The sequence below is a fragment of the Oncorhynchus mykiss genome, chromosome 23 (assembly GCF_013265735.2).
Source record: "Oncorhynchus mykiss isolate Arlee chromosome 23, USDA_OmykA_1.1, whole genome shotgun sequence".
NCBI lineage: Eukaryota > Metazoa > Chordata > Actinopteri > Salmoniformes > Salmonidae > Oncorhynchus > Oncorhynchus mykiss.
The window spans coordinates 31,720,151-31,745,791 of NC_048587.1; the positions used below are offsets into that span (position 1 = coordinate 31,720,151).

Here is a 25,641-nt window from a genome sequence, read left to right on the forward strand (position 1 = left end):
ATATTCACACATTAAAAGTAAATATTTTCAAATTCATTATATTAAGGAAACCAGATTCATCACAATTCATAAACGAAGCATCTGTGTTTAGTGAGTCCGCCAGATTAGAGGCAATAGGGATGACTAGGGATGCTCTCTGCTCTCTTGGTAAATGCGTGAATTGGGCCATTTTCTTTTCCTGCTATGCATTAAAAATGTAACGAGTACTTTTGGGTGTCAGGGAAAATGTATGGAGCAAAAGTACTTTTTTCTTTAGAAAGGTAGTAAAGTACAGAGCCCAAAAAAGACTTAAGTACTTTAAAGTATTTTTACTGTAGTACTTTACACCAGTTTGTTCTATTCTCTAAGCAACTTTTATCATGTGTAATGCCAATTTATCTGACTATTTATACCGATCTGCTTGCCAGTTATGGTTTAAATATGCATATTTTCTTGAATAATTTCATTTTATAGTAACGTCTTCATTTTCAAAATCCTGAAACGTATCAACTATTAATTTGGGTCAGGCCCGAAGCTTGCGCTAGCGAACTTGCTGCATTGTATAAAATATTTTGGGCCCTCATTTTCCGGTGACAGTAACATCGGGACACAGCTGGCTATTTGCGCATGGCATAAGCAGTGCTTGATTTTAGCCGGCGCCCACCAGAGCACCTCAAATGTTTAACTGCTTGAGCTCCTGTTCAAATGATATATTATAAACAGTGCCAGCACCCAAAATGATTACCGGAACCTAAATCAGTCTAGCACTGATAAAATGGGCCTACCTGATTACTTCTTGTGTTTCCACTGGATCGGAGCATGGCGTTTTAACCTTTCATGCTGAGAGGTTAACGAAAGGAGAGGGCAGGAAAACATTTCAAATACATTCAGTAACTATTGTAGTTCTCAATGGATGTTAAAACAGACATCATTAACGTGCTGTTTTGAGGTGAAGAAAACGTTACTTTAAGAAGCTCCACATGTCAGTAGTGGTGGTGTGTTAAGCCAATCAGAAATACTATCAAATCCCCAAATGGGCACATTTCACATTTGCACGCAGGCCAGTTAGCCTATAGGCCTACTTCAATGCTTGCACGTCCTTATTCAACACTGGCAGGAGCGCCCCAAACAAAAGACAATGGCTAAATTAACGAAACTCGTAAATTAAATTAAATAAACTTGTTTCTCACAAGTGTAGCACAGGTTGTGCACTTTGAAAACAATTAGTCCACCCAGACAATAACAGAAAGACTAGAATAATAACATTGAACGCATTAATAGAAATGACCATAACCAAAATAACAAACATTGTAAATTAGGAATTAATGGTAAATGTACTACTGGTAATATGTAATGGGGAATTGATATACACTAACAATCAAATGCAAACAATTGACACGAAGGTGTGAAACAATGAATGTGCACAAATTGGCGGGAGAGGCCGCATTCAGTAGAAAAGTGCATCTATCTGCATTGGCCATTCAAAATTTAAATTGATGCCGCCTGAGCAGAAGTCCGGGCATTCATACTTCTTGTGCTTGACGGAATAGTGTAGAGCTGTTTAAGGGATTGTGTTTTCTAATGGATGTACCGCCCCCACCTACCGTCAACCAATCATGTTAATGCGGACCTATCCAGAGCCCTCCGCATTGTCACATTTGGGAGGCACATGGCGATGTGGTACGGTGCTTGATTTGGCCCTGGAGGCTTCGCAATTGCATCAATTGTCTTTTGTCTAGTCCTCCGCAATGGATTAGTTCACAGAGATGGGCAAATATACACTGCTCAAAAAAATAAAGGGAACACTAAAATAACACATCCTAGATCTGAATGAATGAAATATTTTTATTAAATACTTTTCTTTACATAGTTGAATGTGCTGACAACTAACTCACACAAAAATTATCAATGGATATCAAATGTATCAACCCAAGGAGGTCTGGATTTGGAGTCACACTCAAAATTAAAGTGGAAAACCACACTACAGGCTGATCCAACTTTGATGTAACGTCCTTGATAAAAAGTCAAAATGAGGCTCAGTAATGTGTGTGGCCTCCACGTGCCTGTATGACCTCCCTACAACGCCTGGGCATGCTCCTGATGAGGTGGCGGATGGTCTCCTGAGGGATCTCCTCCCAGACCTGGACTAAAGCATCCGCCAACTCCTGGACAGTCTGTGGTGCAACGTGGCGTTGGTGGATGGAGCGAGACATGATGACCCAGATGTGCTCAATTGGATTCAGGTCTGGGGAACAGGCGGGCCAGTCCATAGCATCAATGCCTTCTTCTTGCAGGAACTGCTGACACACTCCAGCCACATGAGGTCTAGCATTGTCTTGCATTAGGAGGAACCCAGGGCCAACTGCACCAGCATATGGTCTCACAAGGGGTCTGAGGATCTCATCTCGGTACCTAATGGCAGTCAGGCTACCTCTGGCGAGCACATGGAGAGCTGTGCTGCCCCCCAAAGAAATGTCACCCCACACCATGACTGACCCACCGCCAAACCGGTCATGCTGGAGAATATTGCATGCAGCAGAACGTTCTCCACGGCGTCTCCAGACTGTCACATGTGCTCAGTGTGAACCTGCTTTCATCTGTGAAGAGCACAGGGCGCCAGTGGCGAATTTGCCAATCTTGGTGTTCTCTGGCAAATGCCAAACGTCCTACACGGTGTTGGGCTGTAGTAAGCACAACCCCCACCTGTGGACATCGGGCCCTCATACCACCCTCATGGAGTCTGTTTCTGACCGTTTGAGCAGACACATGCACATTTGTGGCCTGCTGGAGATCCTTTTGCAGGGCTCTGGCAGTGCTCCTCCTGCTCCTCCTTGCACAAAGGCGGAAGTAGTGGTCCTGCTGCTGGGTTGTTGCCCTCCTACGCGTCTCCTGGTAGCGCCTCCATGCTCTGGACACTACGCTGACAGACACAGCAAACCTTCTTGCCACATCTCGCATTGACGTTCCATCCTGGATGAGCTGCACTACCTGAGCCACTTGTGTGGGTTGTAGACTCCGTCTCATGCTACCACTAGAGTGAAAGCACCATCAGCATTCAAAAGTGACCAAAACATCAGCCAGGAAGCATAGGGACTAAGAAGTGGTCTGTGGTCCCCACCTGCAGAACCACTCCTTTATTGGGGGTGTCTTGCTAATTGCCTATAATTTCCACCTGTTGTCTATTCCATTTGCACAACAGCATGTGAAATTTGTCAATCAGTGTTGCTTCCTAAGTGGACAGTTTGATTTCACAGAAGTGTGATTGACTTGGAGTTGCGTTGTGTTTAAGCGTTCCCTTTATTTTGAGCAGTGTATTTGTTACTGCTCAACTAAAACAATGTCGTTAGACCAAACAGTTGACTAATTGGGGTAAGCCCTAGTTTGTTCTGTGTAGTTCTTTTCAAACCGTGTTGGTACAAGTTGAATTTGCTTGGATCGTGTCAGGTTTTTATTAATAAAAAAATTGTAATGTGCCCATGTTTGACGTGGTAAATTAGGTTCTCATACTTTAAGAAGCCTTTTCTCCAATTTGCATTATTAACAGGTGTGTGCATCCAAACAGAACCATTTCAAAAGCACAATGTCTTCTCATCTTGAATGTAGTTAAAGTCAACCATAGTTACTGTACAACATGAAGCAGTCCCGTAATTATGTTTTTACGTACGACTTGGTCTCCCTCTCTTGGCCCTAATAGGTATTGCATACCCACACTGACATGGAAAGGGATTGAAGTTTAAACAATGTCGAATATAGTCGATGCCAGAACATTGCTTCGTGTTTTTGGACTTCCTTAATTGTCCAGTCTGCAGACAAACTAACATTGTAGAGCCAAGTGCATCATTCATTTGTTAGACCACAACTATTGACATTAAGGGCAGACCTTTCCCTGTGCAGCAGTGTCACTAACATTGTCCCAGCCTGGACAAGGACAGCTCTTTTCTTGTGACAATGCTCTCTGGCTACTGACTGTATACACACACACCCTGTTTCATACAAAGCAGTCTCTGTTGTGGTAGTTTGAGAATCAGACACTAAAAGGGACAGTGGATTGAATTGTGGGGTCTATCGCAAACTGAAAGAAAAACCATAACTTTGGACTCCAAGGCACTGCATCTGTGCTAGAGTCATCACTACCGCCTGGATTCGAACCAGGGTCTATCGCAACCGGCCATGAGTGGAGTCCCATAGGGTGGCGCACAATTATCCCAGCGTCATCCTGGTTAGGGTTTGCCCGGGGTAGGGCATCATTGTAAATAAGAATTTGTTCTTTACTTATGTATCAATAAAACCAGTGTAAATTGGGTGGGAGGTAGGTCAAAAACAAAGCTCTACGATGGTAAACCTCACTTTGGTGTTGAACTTCCACAGCTTCCTACTTAGTGTATTGACAACGTCAACTGGACTGCTGTGAAATCTGCCTTTGTCCCAATAAACAAAAAGTCATGAACAGTATATTGATTTTAATCATTAAGGTCAATGTACTCATTATTGAAAAATAAATTACAGTGAATTTAAAATGCAAAAAAGACATTCGGCCCACTCAAATTCCAGAAAGCGTTGTCCGAGGTGGAATTGAAGTGCTCTAGCCTCAAGTTTGTATACATACTGGTATAGTAGAAAGAATATACGCAATTTTACATGTAAGACCAATCACAAAACATTCCATAACAAGTCACTTTTAGGCCAACTTCCCCCCCCCCCCAAAAAAAGCCATAACACCAGAAAAATGTATATAAAGTTGCAATGTCAAAAACATCATGCCTTATTTGTAAAACAAAAAAAAAGACTGTACAAACTGGCACGTTCCTAGGCGAGACAGCTGTGGATGGAATTTGTACTAGGGTGTTGGCATAAATGATCAGTGCTGTATTACGAGAAAAACATGCTAGATTTGCAATACCTTTGATCACTCCCACTATACTTGTGGGTTTTAGAAAAACAAGTTAAATGGTCTGAATACTTCCCCGCTAACCAATAGCTTGAACTCTAGGACCTATTCTAGCACTATGCTATGTTGACCTAATACCATGCAGTGGGTAATACTGGTAGGTAGACACTAAAGCAAGTTCAGTACCTTAACAATGAGACTAAAATGCTTCCTAAATCCACCACAGTTAAAAACCAAACAATATCAGAAGAGAGGGAGGAACAGACTGGCTTGGCTACAGTATATGACCATGCAGATAGTTCAGCTTGCTTCCAAAGGCACAGCGTCAGAGCTGCATTTCCCTGAATTTCCCTTGAAACCAAAGCAGTTTAATTACAGTATTAGAAACTAAAACCGGGCCAGCAAAACTGACAACTCTTCATAATTTAAAATCCTGGGTAGGGGTGGGGTTGCATCTACAAAATGGCACATTTGAGAAATGGGTCCAATTTTGGTAAAGGCAGGAGAAGACTGGCAACTCCACTTAACTCACTGATTGTCCACCTCCCAACAGAAGGGATCTGATAGAGAAGCCAGCAGTAATACAGGACACTACAGCAGACGAGGCTGGCTATACTTTGGTTTGCACAGTTCTAGGACTTAGCACACTGAGTGGGTGAGCGGATGGCAGGGAGAAGGGGGGGGGGGTCAGTGTGACTTGACGTGCTGCGTGACCTGTTCTGTCAGACTGGCTCTGATGGAGTTGACCACAGTCTGTCTAACGTTATCCTCCATATATTGCTCACTCAGAGGCTTCAACACCTGGAGAGGAGAGAGCACAGGGGGACATGACAATCAAAATCAATAGAAAAGAACATGACAATAAGGACAAAGGGAGCGAAAGAAAGGAGCGAGAATATTTACCATCCAACATGCAGACCGAAAACAATCGTTTAAAACAAGAATGCAACTGAAAAAATATCTATGAAGTGTCAAGATAATTTATGCTGTATTTACAATCAGAAGAGTAGGTAGAGTGCCAACCTGCGCTCTACATGTAGGGTGAACCAGGCAGACAGCATCCCTATAATTAAGACCAGCCCCATAGGCCACAAGGAATGACAAGAGCGGAATGCAGATGCATTTGGAAATAAAGAGCCAAGCAGCTAGCCAGAAAGGCTAGTTAGTCAGTCTTGTCATTGTTGTTTGAGGATAGTCTCTTTCTCTGTGCTGCTGGTAGGAAAAAGCTCCATGTGATTTGACTCTTGGTCGACTCGAAGAGTTTGGAAAGCACCTGGAGACGGGAGGTAAGGAATTAGCAGAGAAGAGCAATGTCAGCAGAGACAACCAAACACAGAGTACACTGAACTGCACCAGGTACATGGGCAGGATTGGAAACCTCCACCTCACCTTTCTGGAAGTCCTCTGTGAGGCAGAGAGGAGAGGGAGAGCAAGATCAGATTAAAGAAGAAAACAGATCACCAGCTGATTGGACAGGGAAAGGGCAGGCTGAAGGCTGATTGGATAGTAAAGAAAGACAGTTAACCTCACATGCACAAGTATACTTAAATGTCTTTCTTGCAAGCTCTAAACGCAACAATGCAGTAACCAATAAAGTACAACAAAAATAAAGTTAATAAAAACAAGTAGTAAGCCATAAAGTATTCAGACCACATTTTTTCACGATACAGCCTTATTCTAAAATGGATTAAATTGCACCCCCCCCTCAATCTACACACAGTACCCCATAATGACAAGGCAGAAACAGGTTTTGAATTTTAAGCAAATGTATAAAAATGAAATCACATTTACTTAAGTACTTTGTTGAAGCACTGTTGTCAGAGATTACAGCCTTGAGTATGATGCTTCAAGCTTAGCACACCTGTATTTGGAGAGTTTCTCCCATTCTCTGCAGATCCTATCAAGGGCTGTCAGGGCGCTGCACAGCTATTTTCAGTTCTTTCCAGAGACGTTAGATCAGGTTCAAGTCCGGTTCTGGTTGGGCCACTCAAGGACATTCAGAAACTTGCCCTGAGCCACTCCCGCGTTGTCTTGGCTGTATGCTTAGGTTCATTGTCCTGGTGGAAGGTGAACCGTTGCCCCAGTCTGAGGTCCTGAGCACTCTGGAGCAGGTTTTCATCAAGGAACTCGCTGTACTTCGCGCCGTTCATTTCCCCTTTGATCCTGACTAGTCTCCCAGTCCCTGCCGCTGAAAAACATCCCCACAGCATGATGCTGCCACCACAGTTCCCCGTAGGGATGGTATTGGCCATGTGATGAGCAGTGCCTGGTTTCCTCGAGACGTGACACTTAGCATTAAGGGCAAAGAGTTCAATCTTGGTTTCATCAGAGCAGAGAATCTTGTTTCTCATGGTCAGAGTCCTTTAAGTGCCTTTTGACAAACTCCAAGCAGGCTGTCATGTGCCTTTTAGTCAGGAGTGGCTTCCGTCTGGCCACTACCATAAAAGGCTTGATTGTTGAGAGTGCTGCAGAGATAGGAAAAACTTCCAGAAGAACAACCATCTCCAGAGATGAGCTCTGTCAGAGTGACCATTGTGTTCTTGGTCACCTCTCTGACCAAGGCCCTTCTCCCCCGATTGCTCAGTTTGGCTGGGCGGCCAGCTCTAAGAGCCTTGGTGGTTCCAAACTTCCTCCATCATTCATAAATGGAAGCCACTGTGTTCTTAGGGACCTTCAATGCTGCAATGTTTAAGATCTGTGCCTCGACAATCCTGTCTCAGAGCTCTATGGACAATTTCACCGACCTCATGGCTTGGTTTTGGCACGGACATGCACTGCCAACTGTGGGACCTTAAATAGACAGGTGTGCCCCTTTCCAACTCATGTCCAATCAATTGAATTTACCACAGGTGGACGCTAATCAAGTCGTATAAACATTAAGGATGAGCAATGGAAACAGGATTCACCTGAGCTCAATTTCAAGTCCCATAGCAAAGGGTCTGAATACTTTATTTTTAATACATTTTTTAAAAACTTCTAAACCCGTTTTTGCTTTGACATTATTGGGGTATTGTTTGTAGAGTGAGGATGTTTTATTTATTTTTTAAAATAGATGTCATAATTAGGCTGCATTGTAACAAAATCTGGAAAAAGTGAAGGGGTCTGAATACTCTCCGACTGCACACAGGGTCAGTTTCAATTCTATATTTACAATGTGCAGGGATACTGGACAGCTAGAGGTAGATATGTATAGGGGGGGGTGATGTGACAAGGCTAAACAGAGAGATGCAGTAGCATATATGATTGTATGGGAGTATGTGTGTGCGTAGAGTCCTGAATGTGTGAATAGAGACAGGGCAACAACAACAAAAATACAAGGGTCAACTCAGTCCATGTAGCCATTTTGTTAGCTAGATCGAGTTCAGGGCCAATGGGGAACTAGAGGGCCACTAGAAATCTGGAATCTGAGGGAAGGGAATCAACGTCACAGACAGGGGAGACAACGAGGAATTCTGCAAAGTCACTCGTCCTAAATAAAAACACTTACAGTACTCTAATTCACTTATCCATACTTCTATCTTTAACATGAAAACACCCACCTGTTCCCAGAGTGTCTCTGCCAACAGGTCTATGATGGTGCCCACATCTCTGAACTCCCCTGAGTATTTTACATAGGCCCACATGCAGAGCATCATGAGGGCCACGCCCATGACCAGGTTGGCCAGCATGGCAATAGTGTTCATGCCGATGAAACCGGTCAGCCCTGAGACGATGTAGGTGGCGAACATGACGACAAACAGCGTTGCAGGTGTGCGTGCGGCATAGAAGATGTTCTTGCCCTCGTTGTGCTTGTGGAAGTTGGAGTAGGCCTCATCCAGCTCACCCGCCAGCTGCTCCTGGTATTTCTTGCAGAAGTCCTCTCCGCCCATCTTCTTCACGGAGCGGAACTGACGCAACGAGCACTCCTTGACCTCCTCGTGGCAACGTTCCAGGTCTGCAGGGGCGATGTAGGGCTTGTCCCCTCCACACACCTACCAGCAAAACGCCACAGTTCAGAAATCAAACAATATTACACTGACAAACTAGGGGTGAACAAACCTACCATCTCCATGCTTTTGTTGTACATGTCTTTTGCTCCAGCAACTGCTGTAAGGTTGTTGGCTTCAGCCGTTGCCTAGGTAACATGGAAGAAAATGTGAGCAAAGTCAAACTGAAGGTTTGAGCAGAATAAGAGACTCCACAGGCTTGCTCAAAACTATTAACATCAATGTTGAACAAACCAATACAGACCTGTAACATGGACTTGGGATGAGGAAGCTCCTCCCCTTGATAAATCTTTATATAGGCCTGGGAAGTAAATGTAGAGAAATTAATTTGTTGTAAAGAGAAGACATTTTTAGAATACTTTCAGGCATTTCCAGTATTCCTGTCGCCATGGGAGAGGCAGAGCGCTTACTCACCTTAAAATACTCCACTAGATCTCTGCAGGTCACTTTCACCCCTCCAATCTCCTTCTCCACCAGGTTCTCAGGAGCCAGCAGTAAGGGCACCAGATTGCCCAGCGCCTCCTTGAAGTCACCATCAATGTCTACACAAACAGTCAGAAGCATCGTAAAGCCCAGAGCGGTCTCCTGCCGGGGTTAACTAAGCTTCCTCTCCACTTCAGTATTTCAGAAAAGGGTCAGGGAGTCACTGAGGATGGGATAATGTCAGGTGGATGGGATGTCATATGGACAGGGGTCAGGGGTGGAAAGGATAATTCTCTGTAGTGCAAGGCCTCACCTTTTAATCTTCCGTCAAACATGGGGTTGGTGGCCACCTTGAGGCCAGGGTGGGGCAGTAGGAAGCAACCGATGTTGGAGAAGCAGGAGTGGATATGTTTCCTCACGGTCTGCAGCTCCTCGTGCTGGTTCTGTTTCACCTGCAGAACCAATCGACACAGCTGTTACATAATATCCAAGACAGACACTGGTCTTCTGTCCAATGCTACCCCACAAGCAGCCGTTGGCCCAATTGGAACATGATACCAAACATAACACAAGTCAACGCTTCCATACACAAGGCTCAGCTGTTACATGCTACCCAATAAGACGGCTCAGCTGTTACATGCTACCCAACACATGGCATAAGGTGGTATGATAGCTAAACTTCCAGATCCTCCTCTAAGAAGTGATACTGCAAGTCTCCTTCCATTCAGAGCTAAACTGAACAAAATTACTAATTGAATTCAAAATCTTGAACGAATTGTAAACTAATTTTGTTCAAAACTGTAATGGAAATTCCTCTCCTGAAAAGCCACACTGGACTAGATACTATGTTTAAATTTAGAGCAGCCCATCTTAAAATTCTCCTTCACAGGCCTCATTCTCTCATCCAGACATACCTGCAGTCTCTTCTCTAGAAAGCGGTTCCCTCCCTCCAGTCCATAGTTGTGTTCGTATGGATAGCTCCAGTCTCGGATCAGGAACATGAGTGACTGGAACACAAACACAGGGTTACTGAGAATCAGTGCTCAGAAAGGACAAATGTGCTCGTCAAAACTGTTGAGTATATTGAAGAAAGCATATCCATTTTCAGGACAGTAACATACCTGAAAGGGTTTAAGATAGATTTCCTCCAAAGCAAGCCGGCCGTATTCTGTGAAGAGCTAAACATATGGAGTAAAGACAATGGATGTTAGTCATCATAGCACCAACATTGTTTTCAAACACTAACAAATGTGTAACCTTCTTATTGAGGTGAGGAATGACAAACATACCTGAAGATGCTGAAGGTCATCCTCCTGAATATTCTGAGACAGGTTATACACCTGAAAACACAATAATACCATTAAATATATTTTGTACATAAGCCAATTCATGACAACATACCATTTCAAATCAGCAACGAACAAATCAGGAACTCAACTGGCACAATGTGTGTGCGTGCACTCTGAGTACATGATCAGTAAAACACTAATAACTCAGTCACAGGCAGGTCCATCCCATAGACTCACCTGTACAGAGCTGGTCATGGTGCTCAGGGCAAAAACTGTTGCACAGTCCTTTATGGTGGACTGGCTGTCAAAGGCTCCCTGTGTGTCCACTAACAGAACAGCAACCTGTCGAGGGTTAGGATACTGCAAGTCACCTTTAGATGATCAAGACATGATGGAAATCCACTTAAAGTACAGCCAATATGAGTTGCAGAGATGGACATAAGATCATAAACATATTAAGACGGTTCCTCTCAATTTCAATGGTTGTGTGTCAGAGTAAGGTTCACCTTGCTCCCATCTGGCTTGTTGACAACAAACACTTGACTCCAGACCTGGATCCCTGTGGTCTCCCTCTCACAGCCTCCTCTCCAGCTGAACCCTGTCAGAGGATCATCATCACCCCCCACCCACGAGTCTGACTGCTCCTGCTGCTGTGAGAGGACAACATGAACAGTCATAGGTATAAAACCTCAAATAAATAAGTTATTGATTTCTGTGGGAAAGTGTATGTCATGTAGGTAGTGGTGAAAGCCCTACAGATTTATAAATAAAAATAAATAAAAAGGAATTTAGTACATGCATTTGCAAATTACCACCGGAGGTCACACTAGTATCATTCTTAGTACTAGTCCGCCCGAGATATCGGGGTAATTTTACAGAACAGCCTGTACTGAATGCAACATGTCAGACTCCGTTCAGTCTAGGCAAACGTGTCAAACCCATTCCACAGAGGGCTGAGTGTCCACAGTCATCCCGTGTAATTGATTGATGAATTAAGTCCACTAATTATTAAAGAACTCCCCTCACCTTCACTTTAATAACTACCTACACGTACATATTACCTCAACACCTGTGCCCACGCACATCGACTCTGTACCGGTACCCCCTGTATATAGCCCCGCTATTGTTATTTACTGCTGCTCTTTATTTGTTATTCTTACTTAAGGCATTTAACTACATTGTTGGTTAAGGGCTGGTATGTAAGCATTTCACGGTATGGTCTACACCGGATGTAGTCGGCGCATGTGATAACATTTGATTTGACCTGGTTGTCTAGGTCTTAAGTTTAAAAAAAATACAGACACTAGGCCTTCCATGGAATTCATTTGAACCCCCGGTCCAAAAAACAACAACTTACGTTTGAAGAACACCAACAGGATAACAGCTGCTGTTAAGAAAACAAGGCCATTAGAAGTGTGCGTGTTACTCTACAAGTGCCGACAAATCCCTGTAGAAAATGGAAGAGTACTGCAATGTTGCAGGAGTAGTAGGCTTACAATGTGATTTGACTGACAAAGTAACTAATTATACAAAACTGTAGCTCCTTGGTACGACAAGAGTATGAGGCCCAGTGTTTCCCCTTCTAAGCTAACACACTGAATTGTTTTAAGATGGTATGACCAAGGAACATTTAGACATAAGATTTGGAATTTTAGGACCCCTTTAAGTAGATAATTGTATGCATTTTCTATTTGATTAAACATTCAGCCTCACTGCTATTAGCACATAACGCATTGAATAACAGATTCATGCACGGAAAAACAGAAGTAAAAAATATATATATTCTAAAAGGAAGTTTGTTTTGAAGTGTCTGTACTATATCTGAGATGTATACCACAGACAAAAGGGGTAACCCAGCCATGTCACAAGGCTATAATGCTAAAGCATCCATTTGAAATCTACAGTGGCTTGCGAAAGTATTCACCCTCCTTGGCATTTTTCCTATTTTGTTGCCTTACAACCTGGAATTAAAATTATATTTTTTTGAGGGGTTTGTATCATTTGATTTACACAACATGCAAAACTTTGTGAAACACAAGAAAATAAGACAAAAACTTGAGCGTGCATAACTATTCACCCCCCCAAAGTCAATACTTTGTAGAGCCATCTTTTGCAGCAATTACAGCTGCAAGTCTCTTGGGTTATGTCTCTATAGGCTTCGTACATCTAGCCACTGGGACTTTTGCCCATTCAAGGTAAAACTGCTCCAGTGCCTTCAAATTGGATGGGTTCCGCTGGTGTACAGCAATCTAAGTCATACCACAGATTCTCAATTGGATTGAAGTCTGGGCTTTGACTAGGCCATTCCAAGACATTTAAAATGTTTTCCTTTAACTTCTTCGATATAGCGGGCGCTCTTAATTTTTGGATTAAAAAAAAAACGTTCCCGTTTTAAACAAGATATTTTGTCACGAAAAAATGCTCGACTACGCATATAATTGACAGCTTTGGAAAGAAAACACTGACGTTTCCAAAACTGCAAAGATATTGTCTGTGAGTGCCACAGAACTGATGCTACAGGCGAAACCAAGATGCAATTTCAAACAGGAAATGCCCCAGATTTTGAAGGCGCTGTGTTCCAATGTCTCCTTATATGGCTGTGAATGCGCAAGGAATGAGCCTACACTTTGTCGTTTCCCCAAGGTGTCTGCAGCATTGTGATGTATTTGTAGGCATATCATTGGAAGATTGACCATAAGAGACTACATTTACCAGGTGCTCGCTTGGTGTCCTCAGTTGCAATTATTGAGTAATCTCCAGCTGCGTGTATTTTTCCATTTGCTTCAGAGGAGAAACCCAACTGCCACGAATGACCTATCATCGAATAGATGTGAAAAACACTTTGAGGACTGATTCTAAACAACGTTTGCCATGTTTGTCGATATTATGGAGTTCATTTGGAAAAAAAGTTTGGCGTTGTAATGACTGAATTTGTTTTTTTTTCTTAGCCAAACATGAACAAAACGGAGCGATTTCTCCTACACAAATAATCTTTTTGGAAAAACAGAACATTTGCTATCTAACTGAGAGTCTCCTCATTGAAAACATCCGAAGTTCTTCAAAGGTAAATGATTTTATTTGAATGCTTTTCTTGTTTTTGTGAAAATGTTGCCTGCTGAATGCTAGGCTTAATGCTATGCTAGCTATCAATACTCTTACACAAATGCTTGTGTAGCTATGGTTGAAAAGCATATTTTGAAAATCTGAGATGACAGTTGTTAACAAAAGGCTAAGCTTGTGAGCCAATATATTTTTTCATTTCATTTGCGATTTTCATGAATAGTTAACGTTGCGCTATGGTAATGAGCTTGAGGCTATGATTACGCTCCCGGATACGGGATTGCTCGACGCAAGAAGTTAAACCACTCGGATGATGCTTTAGCACTCTGCTTAGGGTCATTGTCCTACTGGAAGGTGAACCTCCGTCCCAGTCTCAAGTCTCCGGAAGACTGATAGGTTTCCCCTCAAGAATTTCCCTGTATTTAGGGCCATCCATCATTCCTTACCAGATTCTCAGTCCCTGCCGATGAAAAACATCCCCGCAGCATGATGCTGCCACTATGCTTCACTGTGGGGATGGTGTTCTCAGGGTGATGAGAGGTGTTGGGTTTGCGCCAGACAGAGTTTCTTGATGGCCAAAAAGCTAAATGTGTGTCATCTGGCCAGAGTACCTTCATCCATGCGTTTGGGCAGTCTCCCACATGGCTTTTGGAAAACACCAAACATGTTATCAGGGTTATCTTTGATCCCTTTGTTGCCTCTGATTAATGCCCTCCTTGCCTGGTCTAAGTTGTGGTGGGTGGCCCTCTTGGTATGTTGCTGTGGTGCCATATTATTTCCATTTTTGAATAATGGATTTAATGTTGCTCCGTGGGCTGTTCAAAGTTAGATTTTTTTATTTTTTATAACCCAACCCTGATCTGTACTTCTCCACAACTTTGTCCCTGACCAGTTGTTTGGAGAGCTCCTTGGCCTTCATGGTGCCGCTTGCTTGGTGGTGTGCCTTGCTTAGTGGTGTTGCAGACTCTGGGGCCTTTCAGAACAGAGATATATACATGAACTCAGCAAAAAAAGAAACATCCTCTCACTGGCAACCGTTTATTTTCAGAAAACTTAACATGTGTAAATATTTGTATGAACATAAGATTCAACAGACAAACTGAACAAGTTCCACAGACATGTGACTAACAGAAATGGAATAATGTGTCCCTGAACAAAGGGGTGGGGGGAAAATAAAGTCCGTATCTGGTGTGGCCACCAGCTGCATTAAGTACGGCAGTGCTTAATCTCCTCATGGACTGCACCAGATTTGCCAGTTCTTGCTGTGAGATGTTACCCCACTCTTCCACCAAGGACCCTGCAAGTTCCCGGACATTTCTGTGGGGGGGGGGGGGGGGGGGGAGAACGGCCCTAGCCAGACGTGCTCAACGGCCATGGCAGAACACTGACATTCCTTCCTTGCAGGAAAATCAGCCATACTACTCGTTCTGTGCGTGGTGGCATTGTCATGCTGGAGGGTCATGTCAGCCTGCAGGAAGGGTACCTAATTTATTTTGGTGTTTTTCCAGAGTCAGTAGAAAGGCCTCTTCAGTGTCCTAAGTTTTTATAACTGTGACCTTAATTGTCTACCGTCTGTAAGCTGTTAGGGTCTTAATGACCGTTCCACAGGTGCATGTTCATTAATTGTTTATGATTCATTGAACAAGCATGGGCAACAGAGTTTAAACTCTTCACAATTAAGATATTTGGATTTTTACAAATTCTTTGAAAGACAGGGTCGTTTGTTTTTTTCTGAGAGAGACAGACCATGTGAATGTGAAATCAAATTAATTATGTGACTTCTGAAGGTAATTGGTTGCACCAGATCTTATTTAACAAAGGGGGTGAATACATATTGCCGCACCACTTTTCCGTTTTTTATTTTTACCCCCTTTCCCCCCCCCAATTTCGTGGTATCCAATTGTTATTAGTTACAATCTTGTCTCATCACTACAACTCCCGTACGGGCTCGGGAGAGACGAAGGTCGAAAGCCATGCGTCCTCCGAAACACAACTCAACCAAGCCGCACTGCTTCTTAACACAGCGCGCATTCAACCCGGAAGCCAGCCGCAACAATGTGCTAGCTCGTGCTTGGCCCACCTTACTTGTTCTGCCCACTATGCTTAATTTGCTCCCACAGTGCTTCATTTGCTCCCACTGTAAACACAGATTAACCATCTTGGTTTAGTTACAAATATCCTCAGATATGAAAGATCAGGAAAACACACGCTTCCATATTTTTATAACTGGTACTGGGCTACTTTCAGACAAGTCGTGCGGCTTGTGGGCACCCATTAAAAAATTAAAAAAAACTATGTTAAACTGATTTTTGTATTATGCTAATTAGAAGTGCATCACTAAGCTAAGGATCCTGGGACTAAACACCTCCCTCTGCAACTGGATCCTGGACTTCCTGATGGGCCACCCCAGGTGGTGAGGGTAGGTAGCAACGCATCTGCCATGCTGATCCTCAACACTGGAGCTCCCCAGGGGTGCGTGCTCAGTCTCCTCCTGTACTCCCTGTTCACCCACGACTGCATGGCCAGGCACGACTCAAACACCATCATTAAGTTTGCAGACAACACAACAGTGGTAGGCCTGATCAGACGACCAGACTATAGGGAGGAAGTCAGAGACCTGGCCGTGTGGTGCCAGAATAACAACCTATCCCTCAATGTAACCAAGACTAAGGAGATGATTGTGGACTACAGGAAAAGGAGGACCGAGCACGCCCCCAATCTCATCGACGGAGCAGTTGTGGAGTAGGTTGAGAGCTTCAAGTTCCTCGGTGTCCACATCAACAAACTAGACTGGTCCAAACACACCAAGACAGTCGTGAAGAGGGCACCACAAAGCCTATTCCCCCTCAGGAAACTAAAAAGGATTTGGCATGGGTCCTGAGATCCTCAAACGGTTCTACAGCTGCAACATCGAGAACATGGTTGCATCACTGCCTGGTACAGCAATTGCTCGGCCTCTGACCGTAAGGCACTACAGAGGGTAGCGCGTACAGCCCAGAACATCACTGGGGCTAAGCTGCCTGCCATCCAGGACCTCGACACCAGGCCGTGTCAGAAGAAGGCCCTAAAAATGGTCAAGACTGTTCTCTCTACTACCGCATGGCAAGCGGTACCGGAGTGCCAAGTCTATGACAAAACGGCTTCTCAACAGTTTTAACCCCCAAGCCATAAGACTCCCGAACTGGTAATCAAATGCCTACCCGGATTATTTGCATTGTGTACCCCCCGTGATTTCAACAGGACCGCAGATATTGACTTGAGGGTTAAAAAGAGATCCTACAGTGCAATTAAACAAGGATATTACAGTGTGTGCAAGAGCAGACTTTAGATAACAAGCTTTAGTTATATTGTCTCTCGGTCTCCTCCCTCTGTGTATGTCAACCAGTCCAGTCAGTCAATCTAACTGCCACACACACAGAAGAGCAGACTCTCTCCAGCAGGAAACGTGACTGGACTGGTTGTGTTCAAATTGTAGGCCGTAAAAAGAGCACAGATGTGCAGAGACCAGGAGGAAATTAAATGATTAATCTAAAGGTTATAACCTGCTGGAGAATAACATGGGGGACACTCCATGATCTCTGGAGTTCTTTCGGTTCATTCTGGACTGGAACTAGTGCAACACAGAGCAATCCTGAAAACCTGACCCTGGATGAGATTGAGTGCATCGTCGTCTCAAAGAAACAATAAGCAATCACTGCTCCTCTGAGCCCACTGTGAGCCGTTTTTTCAGACTTTACTTCTGTCCTCAGCTCAGTCAGTGTCTCAGACTTGAGATGAACAGACCCAGGCAGGGAATCTAGCAGGAGTCTACAGTGACATTGAGTGTGAGGCAGCTTCAAATCAAATGTTTTTTCACATGTACTGAATACAACTAGTGTAGACCTTCCCGTGAAATGCTTACTTACAAGCCCTTAACCAACAATGCAGTTTAAAAAAAATGGTCAAGAAAATATTTAAAAATAAATAAACTATCAATAACAGGGGGAGGGGGGGTGGGGGTACCGATACCGAGTCAATATGCAGGGGTACTGGTTAGTCAAGATAATTTGTACATGTTGGTATGTGTAAATTGGATAAATAATTAACAGTGAGTAACAGCAGTGTAAAAACAAGGGGGCGGGGAGAAATCAATTAAAATAGACCGGGTGGCCATTTTATTCATTTTTAAGCAGTCTTATGGCTTAGGGGTAGCAGCTGATAAGGTGACTGGAGTATGAAAAAAGTATTTATAGAGCAGAATATAACAATATCCCTTTCCCAAGTTCCCTGACATACACTACATCACCAAAAGTATGTGGACACCTGCTTATCAGACATCTCATTCCAAAATCATGGACATCAATATAGAGTTGGCCCTCCCTTTGTTGCTGTAACAGCCTCCACTTTTCTGGGAAGGCTTTCCACTAGATGTTGGAACATTGCTACGGAGACTTGCTTTCATTCAGCAACAAGAGCATTAGTGAGGTCGGGCACAGATACTGGGCGTTTAAGCTTGGCTTGTAGTCAGCGTTCCAATTCATCCTAAAGGTGTTCGATGGGGTTTGTGCACAGGGGCATTGTCATGCTGCAACAGGGAAGTGCCTTCCCAAACTGTTGGCATAAAGTTGGAAGCATGAATCTAGAATGGTATTGTATTCTGTAGCGTTAAGATCTCCCTTCACTGGAACTAAGGGGCCTAGCCCAAACCATAAAAATAAAATACATTTAAAAAACAGCCCCAGACCATTATTCCTCATCCACCAAACTTTACAATTGGCACTATGAAGTCGGGCATGTAGCATTCTCCTGGCATCCGCCAAACCCAGATTTGTCTGTCGGACTGCCAGATGAAGCGTGACGCATCAAACCAGAGAACGCACTTCCACAGCTACAGAGTCCACTGGCAGGGAGCGTTACACCACTCCAGCCGGAGCTTGGCATTGTGCATGGTGATTTTAGACTTGTGTGCAGCTGCTCGGCCATGGAACCCCCATTTCATGAAGCTCCCGACAAAGTTATTGTGCTGAAGTTGCTTCCAGAGGCCGTTTGGAACTCTAGTCAGTGCGGCAACAGAGGACAACCGATTTTTACGTGCTATGCACTTCAGCACTCGGTGGTCTACCACTTTGCGGCTGAGCCGTTGTTGCTCCTAAATGTGCACTTCCAGTTGACCGGGGCAGCTCTAGCAGGGCAGAAATTTGGCATCCTATGACAGTGCCACCTGAAAGTCAGTGAGCTTGTCGGTAAGGCCTTCTACTGCCAATATTTTTCAATGTCTATGAAGATTGCATGGCTGTGTGCTCGATTTTATACACCTGTCAGCAACGCATGTGGCTGAAATAGCCGAACCCACTAATTTAAAAAAGGGGTGTCCGCATCCTTTTTTATATATAGTGTGTGTGAAATGACATGAAGATAGCAATAATCTAGCAGTCTAGGAATGGAAGATGTATTTTGTGGGAAGTAAAGAGCCTGAAGGAATTTCACACCACTAAATTAATCCAATTAATTTTATTTTTATTTTTATAATATCCATGTAGAGCCATTAGCTGACTTTCCGTTTACAGCGGTTTTATAAACCCCTAGATGGACATTATGTGCAGCAGACAATAAGGTGTGTAAGTGTCTCATTAATCTGGGAATACAGGACTCTAATAAAGGGTTTATTCAGGATCTCCAAACTTCTTTACAAATGTTAGTATTGAACCGACAACCGAGAGATTACCCTGAAAAGGTGAGCAGCGTTACATAACACGTTTTAATTCACACGACCCTCAGGGTTATGTTAATGACTTGAAAATAGATTGTCTTTTCGCTGTGAACTGTGGTTAAAAGCACTTGCTAGCAGTATCAACAAAGTTGTTAAATTGGTCCTTGCTTAACAAAATCGTCAACCGGACCTGCCCTGAGTTTATTTAGCCTAATCTAGAAGTAGGGCCAGAGTTTTTTTTCCAGGTCAGGTCACGTGGTCAGAAATATCAGTATTCTATATAAATACAGTGAATTGTATGTACTGTAGGTATGAGTGTGAACCTGGTTATACCTGGTTGAGCATGTATCGGAGCATGAAGTCCAGCAGGAAGGACTTGCCCTTGCGGAAGGCCCCGGCGACAGACACCACCACCACATTGAGGTCTCTGACATCCTCCTGCAGTAGGAGCTTCTCCAAGGCCTCAGTGTCCAGCTCAAATTTGTGGTCGTCCTCGTGGGCCAGGACTATCTGGATGGGCCGAGCCTTCTCGGCCAACCCCACCACAGGCTCCTCTTCAATTGGCTGCTCCTTAACATGACTCAGCTCTGGGGCCTGTTCCCACTCGTCTGTTTCGCCGTCAGCCTCTGCCCGAGGCGCTATCCTGGAATGAGGCCTCCGATCTGGCAGGGACAGAGGAACATCCTCCACACCACCTGCACCTGACAGAACAGGACACACAGGTTTCATGCTGTTAAGAGCAGGGAGAGGTCAACAGTGCACATGGCATAGTTTAAACTTTACACATCACAAGGAAAGGTTTCAGAGAGAAGTGTAGTCTGTCCTCTCAAAAAAAGTTAGTCATTAGTCTTATCTTAGAGGATTCCAGCATCTGAACTTCAAATCACCCCAAGACATTTTCCATATTATTGAACATTCCATGGCAATTCCTGGCCATGGTATTTGTTGCATGCTGCCAGTACATTGTGCAGGGCAGGCCTGTGGCACACTTGGGTATTAGGAAACGTATTGGCGAAAGGGAGACAAAAGCCAGGGGTATTGTGAGATGAATGTACTAGGCCTTTATATTTGGCCCCGTGTCTATACCACCTACACTACGCAGTATATTTTATGTATCAAGGCTATGACCTCAGGGAGATCAACGTCACAAAATGAAAGCATTTCAAACAGCTTTCAGTTTTACCTTTACCAATATTTCCCGGAAAGGGTGTCTAATGGAAGGCATTCCCTTTCTAGAAACGTGTAGGAATCGCTCTACATCAGAGACGTCACATTATCACAGTAGACAAACACCTAAACCAACACCCTGGGAACTGGTATGACAGGTAATTGGGACTGCTAGTGCTCATGCAAACAAGCATCCTACAACTGCCATCGCAATTAGACAAAAAAAAAAAGTTGTTTCAAGGAGACCTTTGGAAAGTATTGTTCACAACATACCAGAAACACCAAGCAAGACTCCAAGGAAAACATCAATCTGCCCATTGACATTTTCCTCAGAGCTGACAGTCTTACAAGACGTGTGTGATTTGAACACGAAGAAAAACCATCATACCTAATAACAACCCCATCCAAAGCTCAGAGTGAGGATTTGGTGTAAGGCAGATTTGAACGCTGGGTGCTGGGCTGTCCTCTGCCGAACAGCAGTGGGCTGACTGGGAACTATGGCTGATGCCAGGAGAGGGTTTGCCGAACAGAAGGTATGAGAGAACAGGACAGCATTCTGTGGAGCATTCTCCGGAGCAGAGCTTACACCGAAGAGGCATCCTGCTGATTCTGGTATAATGACTGTCTCGTCTGCCAACAGACAGCATTCACTGTGGGTTTGAGACCGCTAGATAAACGCTGTACAAAAAAAAAAAGACACTAAAATCACACCAAACAATAAGCCAGAGACTAACAGTGGTTTTATGAATGTATTCTACAGCTAGACAGACATCCATATCACAGAGTTTGTTTTTTAGCCTCAGTGACAGTAAAGCTGAATTTATATACAAACAAGTCAGGACGAAAGCTCCAGCTCCTGACACCTCAGTATTTCCACACATGGGCAGACAAGCAATTAACACCAGTCTGATAATTAATCACCTGCAGAGTAGCCCAAGTGATGTGTGTTAATGTTTAGACCGAGCGTCGCAGCTCTTGACAAAACTCCCCCCTATAGAAGACGCCTTCGTCCAATGACTCGAGTAATGTAACCGAGTCATGATCAAGGATTAGGCCCCTCTATGCATCTATCAAGGCAGTGGAATAAGTAGCTGTAGTCAGCAGAATGAAGTGCCAATGATGTTATAGGAGCCATAGGAGATAGACAAAACAGTCACTACTCTACAGGGACTGGGCTGCTGAGAATTCCTATAGGGCTGATGGGAAGAAACCATTTACTGCGAGTGCTGCCGAGGGAAGCTAGAGGTCAGGCTAATACAGTCCAATCCCTCTACCTTTGAGCAAACTGAGACGTATCCAAAAATGTGCAGGCTTATCATTACTTTTATATTTCCACAGTTCTCCTGTTGCATCGTATCAGCCCTGATCAGGGTCTATTGGCAGGCCATGTATGCAGGCAGTGGAGGTCTACATCTCAGTTCAGTATGTGAAACAGCTCTCTCCCCTTTACTACATCTGAAGCCTTGAAAAGCCACGACAACACACTTAGCCACGTGTCTGTGGGAATTTTCTTCAGAGGAAAGGAACATTTCATACAACGCAAAACCCCAGTCCCACTCTCCTTTTTGGCGACACTGCGGACTGTTGCCAACTCCAGGAGACTACTCCCTCTCTGGACTGGAGTCAAGGAGGGTAAATGCTCAACTGCATTCTTGTTTTATTTTTTTTTATGAATAATCTATCATATCCCCCTTTTGCACAAAATACTTACTTTCCAACACGCAATACAATATTTCAACCACTAGCAGATGTGCATACGCATGGTCTAAAGTTTGCAGTGAGGTGAGCACATTCTCACTTCAAGTTAAATTGTTATAAAAGCCAACTTTTGCGTGAAAACTGGCGCATGCACATTTTGGGCTATATTTTATACATACGCACAGCTTATAAAATGAAGCTCATTTAACTCAAGGACAAAGTGCAGCCCCAGTGAGTGTTAAATATTGCCACAAACAAAGCCAGCTGTATTTTGCACTAATACAAGTGGCATGTCACAAGGCTAAAAGGATTTAAGAGACACACATTACTGAAATGTCAAAAATAACCTGGGTTCTCTTCAGAATCTTCCATTTTCCTGCTGACTGATTTCTGTACACATCAACATTGGTACACAAATAATTGTGCCAGATTGTGAGTGCTGTTCAGTGAGGAAGATGTTAGGTAGGGTTGAAAGGAATTTTCCCCATGTGTAACCAATAGATTAGAACAGCTGAGAAAATCTAGTTAAGGCTACACATCTATCACGTTACAATAGAGTTGACAGCCGTTACACCAGAGGGGGAGAGAAAACGCATCTGATGTTTTCTCCTTGCTTCAATCAAGGAATCTGACGTAAGGACACAGAATGGGCATACAAAACCAGAGAGGCAAAGATTTTCCTTTTCTATATATTAAGCCTACTTTGGTGACCAGTTAACATTAGGCCTAGTTGAACTGGGTTTCAGTTGCACTGCAAGAAGACTAAAGTCGTCACTGGCTATTTCAAGAGGGGAACATTAGATTCAAAGAAAAGCCAGAGGGTCCCTAACTTTACACAAATAACTTAAGAATGCCTGGTTGTCTAAATCAAAAAGGAGTTCAAACTAATAACACCCCACTTTTAATATCCCAAACAGCAGAGTTAATAACTAGAAAATGTTAGCTAGCAAGAAAAGAAAGCTTGTTGTGCCAAGCTAGCCTGAAGAGGGATGTCATTGTTGTCATTGTTTTCAATTAGAGCATGACAGCAAATGCCGTGGAGGCTGGCGGTAAATGCAGTCAGACGCTAAGGTAGATGGGACTTGCCGCCAGACTTTAAATATTTCAACTTTTGCTGCAGCGTTGTTTTCTACTGGATGTTGATTTGCACTGTGTTTACTGAAATCACCATAGCAGCGCATTGCGTCGTGCCATCACCATCTTTCTTGTCCTGTTATGTCGACTGGTAGGACGTTTTTGCGGCCCTTGTCTAAAAGCAGCATCATGCTCTCTCAGATGTCAAATCTTATTAGCCAATGTCAGTCACGTGATCGGTTCATTCTCACAGTGATCACAGCTTCGAAGTAGGCTAATAGTAAAGACCGACACGTCGGTGATGCAACGGCGTGCGTCCTTCTCGATTTCTGAGGCACATATTGAAGACAGAAGAACTGTCCACATTGTCAGCAAACAAGAGTAATGAACAGCAAAAGCAGCAGCCTATGTCAGTCTACTATCCTCATATAGAATAGGTCAACTTTTGTACTTAGTATATTGTTCTATTCGAGAAATAAATATTCCAAACAGACTCTGGGACAGATCCCAAATTAATACAACCACAGTATACAAAAAATAAGAATGTTTAAAAGCAATGAGGCTGATGCAACAGATCAAAACATTTAGCTTAAAATTAAAAACATAAAGGGCAGCAATGCACACGGCTGGCTAAGCGTGAAGGTTCCAAAATGCAACTGGCGGGAAAACACCGTTCTCCAATGCGCACAACTGTTTCATGAGAGATGAAAATATAATTTCTAAATGTTAAAAATGGGAAGATCTAAAGATGCAACTACCATGGGTTGTTCATATGACTAGGAGTGTGTATTTGGCTGCTGGACAATGAAAGAATGCTGAGAACATGAGAAATACTGGCGTCAATGGTATGAGGAAGTGTTCAAATAATCCTATTAACATGCCTGTGGTCGGAACACAGTAAGACATACCTCAAAAACATCCAGGTTTTATACAATTACGTTTCAATAGTGTAAACATTTTGACTCTAGGGCGAGGTGATCGATGTTGCGGTGCACAACAGGCACTACCTTTCCTCTCCTATCTGAACAAACAGTGCCTCGAGTATGACATAATCAAGCCTTCAGACAAGTGGTCACCAACCTGTGTAGAGGACTTTTGCAGTCAAAAAGCAAACAGATCTACCATTCAACATTTATTTTTAACTAGTCTTAAATTTTGACATGAATCTAATTAAAACAGTTCAGTTCTGTGCAGCATGCAGGCCTAATACATTATCACAGCATATTGGCTATATGCCTGGTCTGACAATATCGTTCTTCTCAGATCATATTTCAAAACTCAAGCTATGATAACAAAATCGATCAGTTGGTGTAGCACTTGCAATGCACAGCTGAGTATAAGTTGAAATAATTTGCTTTTTTATTATACTGGTCTGATGTTACCTGCATCGGATGGTAATGGTGCTTTTCAAGAAAAACAACTAGGTTAAAAATATACATTTTAATAAAGTCAGTGATGTTCAGGTCGGAAAGTCGGGGCTTTTGAAAACAGCTTTGCAAGTGATTGACGTTTATAAACGTTGAACCCCAGCGAAACTAACCGCTGAAAACCCTATGGAGAAAACGGTTTTCGAGAGGGCTTGCTGCAAGGAAACTGTTACTGACAGCTGGTTCGATAACGTTACATTATTTAGCCAACATGTCCCTACAACCATAGATGCATGTCAATTACAACTCTCGTATGAAATGCAAAAAGTACCCCAATGTCTGGGGCTGAACCACGGAACAGCGGGCAACACGCGCAGTCTGAAATGACAGACCAGGTGAGGTGAGTGACGGCTGGTCTGCACAAGCGGGGACGAAATAGCTAGCCAGCAAAGCTACACAATACACCTTTCACTGGCCGGGTCCCTGAAAAGTAAAAACATAGCTTGGCTACTGGAGGTTGCGACACTCAGGAGAAGCAACGCCAAACGAGGTAGATTTCAGTTCGTCAGTCTCAAGCACATATCCAACTCCATATTTTCTTGTTATATAAAACGTTACCTTCGTCAAAGACGTGTCTTTTGTGGTTTTGTTCGAAATGATTCCTCTTACTCAGCCCGCTCAATCTCACCTCCGCCATCTTGTCCTGTTTAAATTGAAATAGTCACACGTAGCTGACGTCAAAGAACCCCGTTTCGCTGCTTTCTTTTAGGAAGTTCACGTTGCCTGATGGTTATCCGCAGGGTCCTAAGAAAGATCCAGTGCAGTACACCATCAGTGGCTGATGTCCAATCAGTGTTTTAAAGTAACTAAGTAAAAATACTTTGAAGTACTACTTAAGTCGTTTTTGGGGGTATCTGTACTTGACTTTACTATTTATATTTTGACTAGGTCTAATTTTACTCCACTACATCAGTAAAGAAAGGGAACCGTGGTATATTGGCTATATACTACAAACCCTGAG

The 25,641-nt window shown here is 43.4% G+C and overlaps 1 protein-coding gene across 4 annotated transcripts; it reads right to left on the reverse strand.

The window, feature by feature from the left end:
* Positions 1-4,424: 4,424 nt before the first annotated feature.
* On the reverse strand, positions 4,425-25,641 carry LOC110502587 (atlastin-2). 4 transcript variants are annotated; one of them, XM_036960182.1, is made up of 15 exons: positions 25,239-25,641; positions 19,648-20,015; positions 11,072-11,212; positions 10,803-10,907; positions 10,566-10,616; positions 10,398-10,454; positions 10,191-10,283; positions 9,590-9,728; positions 9,268-9,395; positions 9,098-9,154; positions 8,910-8,981; positions 8,407-8,838; positions 6,257-6,271; positions 5,891-6,140; positions 5,526-5,668 (listed from the first exon to the last, which is right to left on the reverse strand). In XM_036960182.1, the coding sequence occupies exons 1-14, from the start codon at positions 25,315-25,317 to the stop codon at positions 6,030-6,032; spliced, it is 1,848 nt and encodes a 615-aa protein (XP_036816077.1). In that variant the 5' UTR covers positions 25,318-25,641; the 3' UTR covers positions 5,526-5,668; positions 5,891-6,029. The 4 variants fall into 4 exon arrangements, with proteins under 4 accessions (XP_036816078.1, XP_036816077.1, XP_036816076.1 ...); XM_036960181.1 differs by having other exon boundaries at positions 11,072-11,215; XM_036960184.1 differs by lacking the exon at positions 6,257-6,271 and having other exon boundaries at positions 11,072-11,215.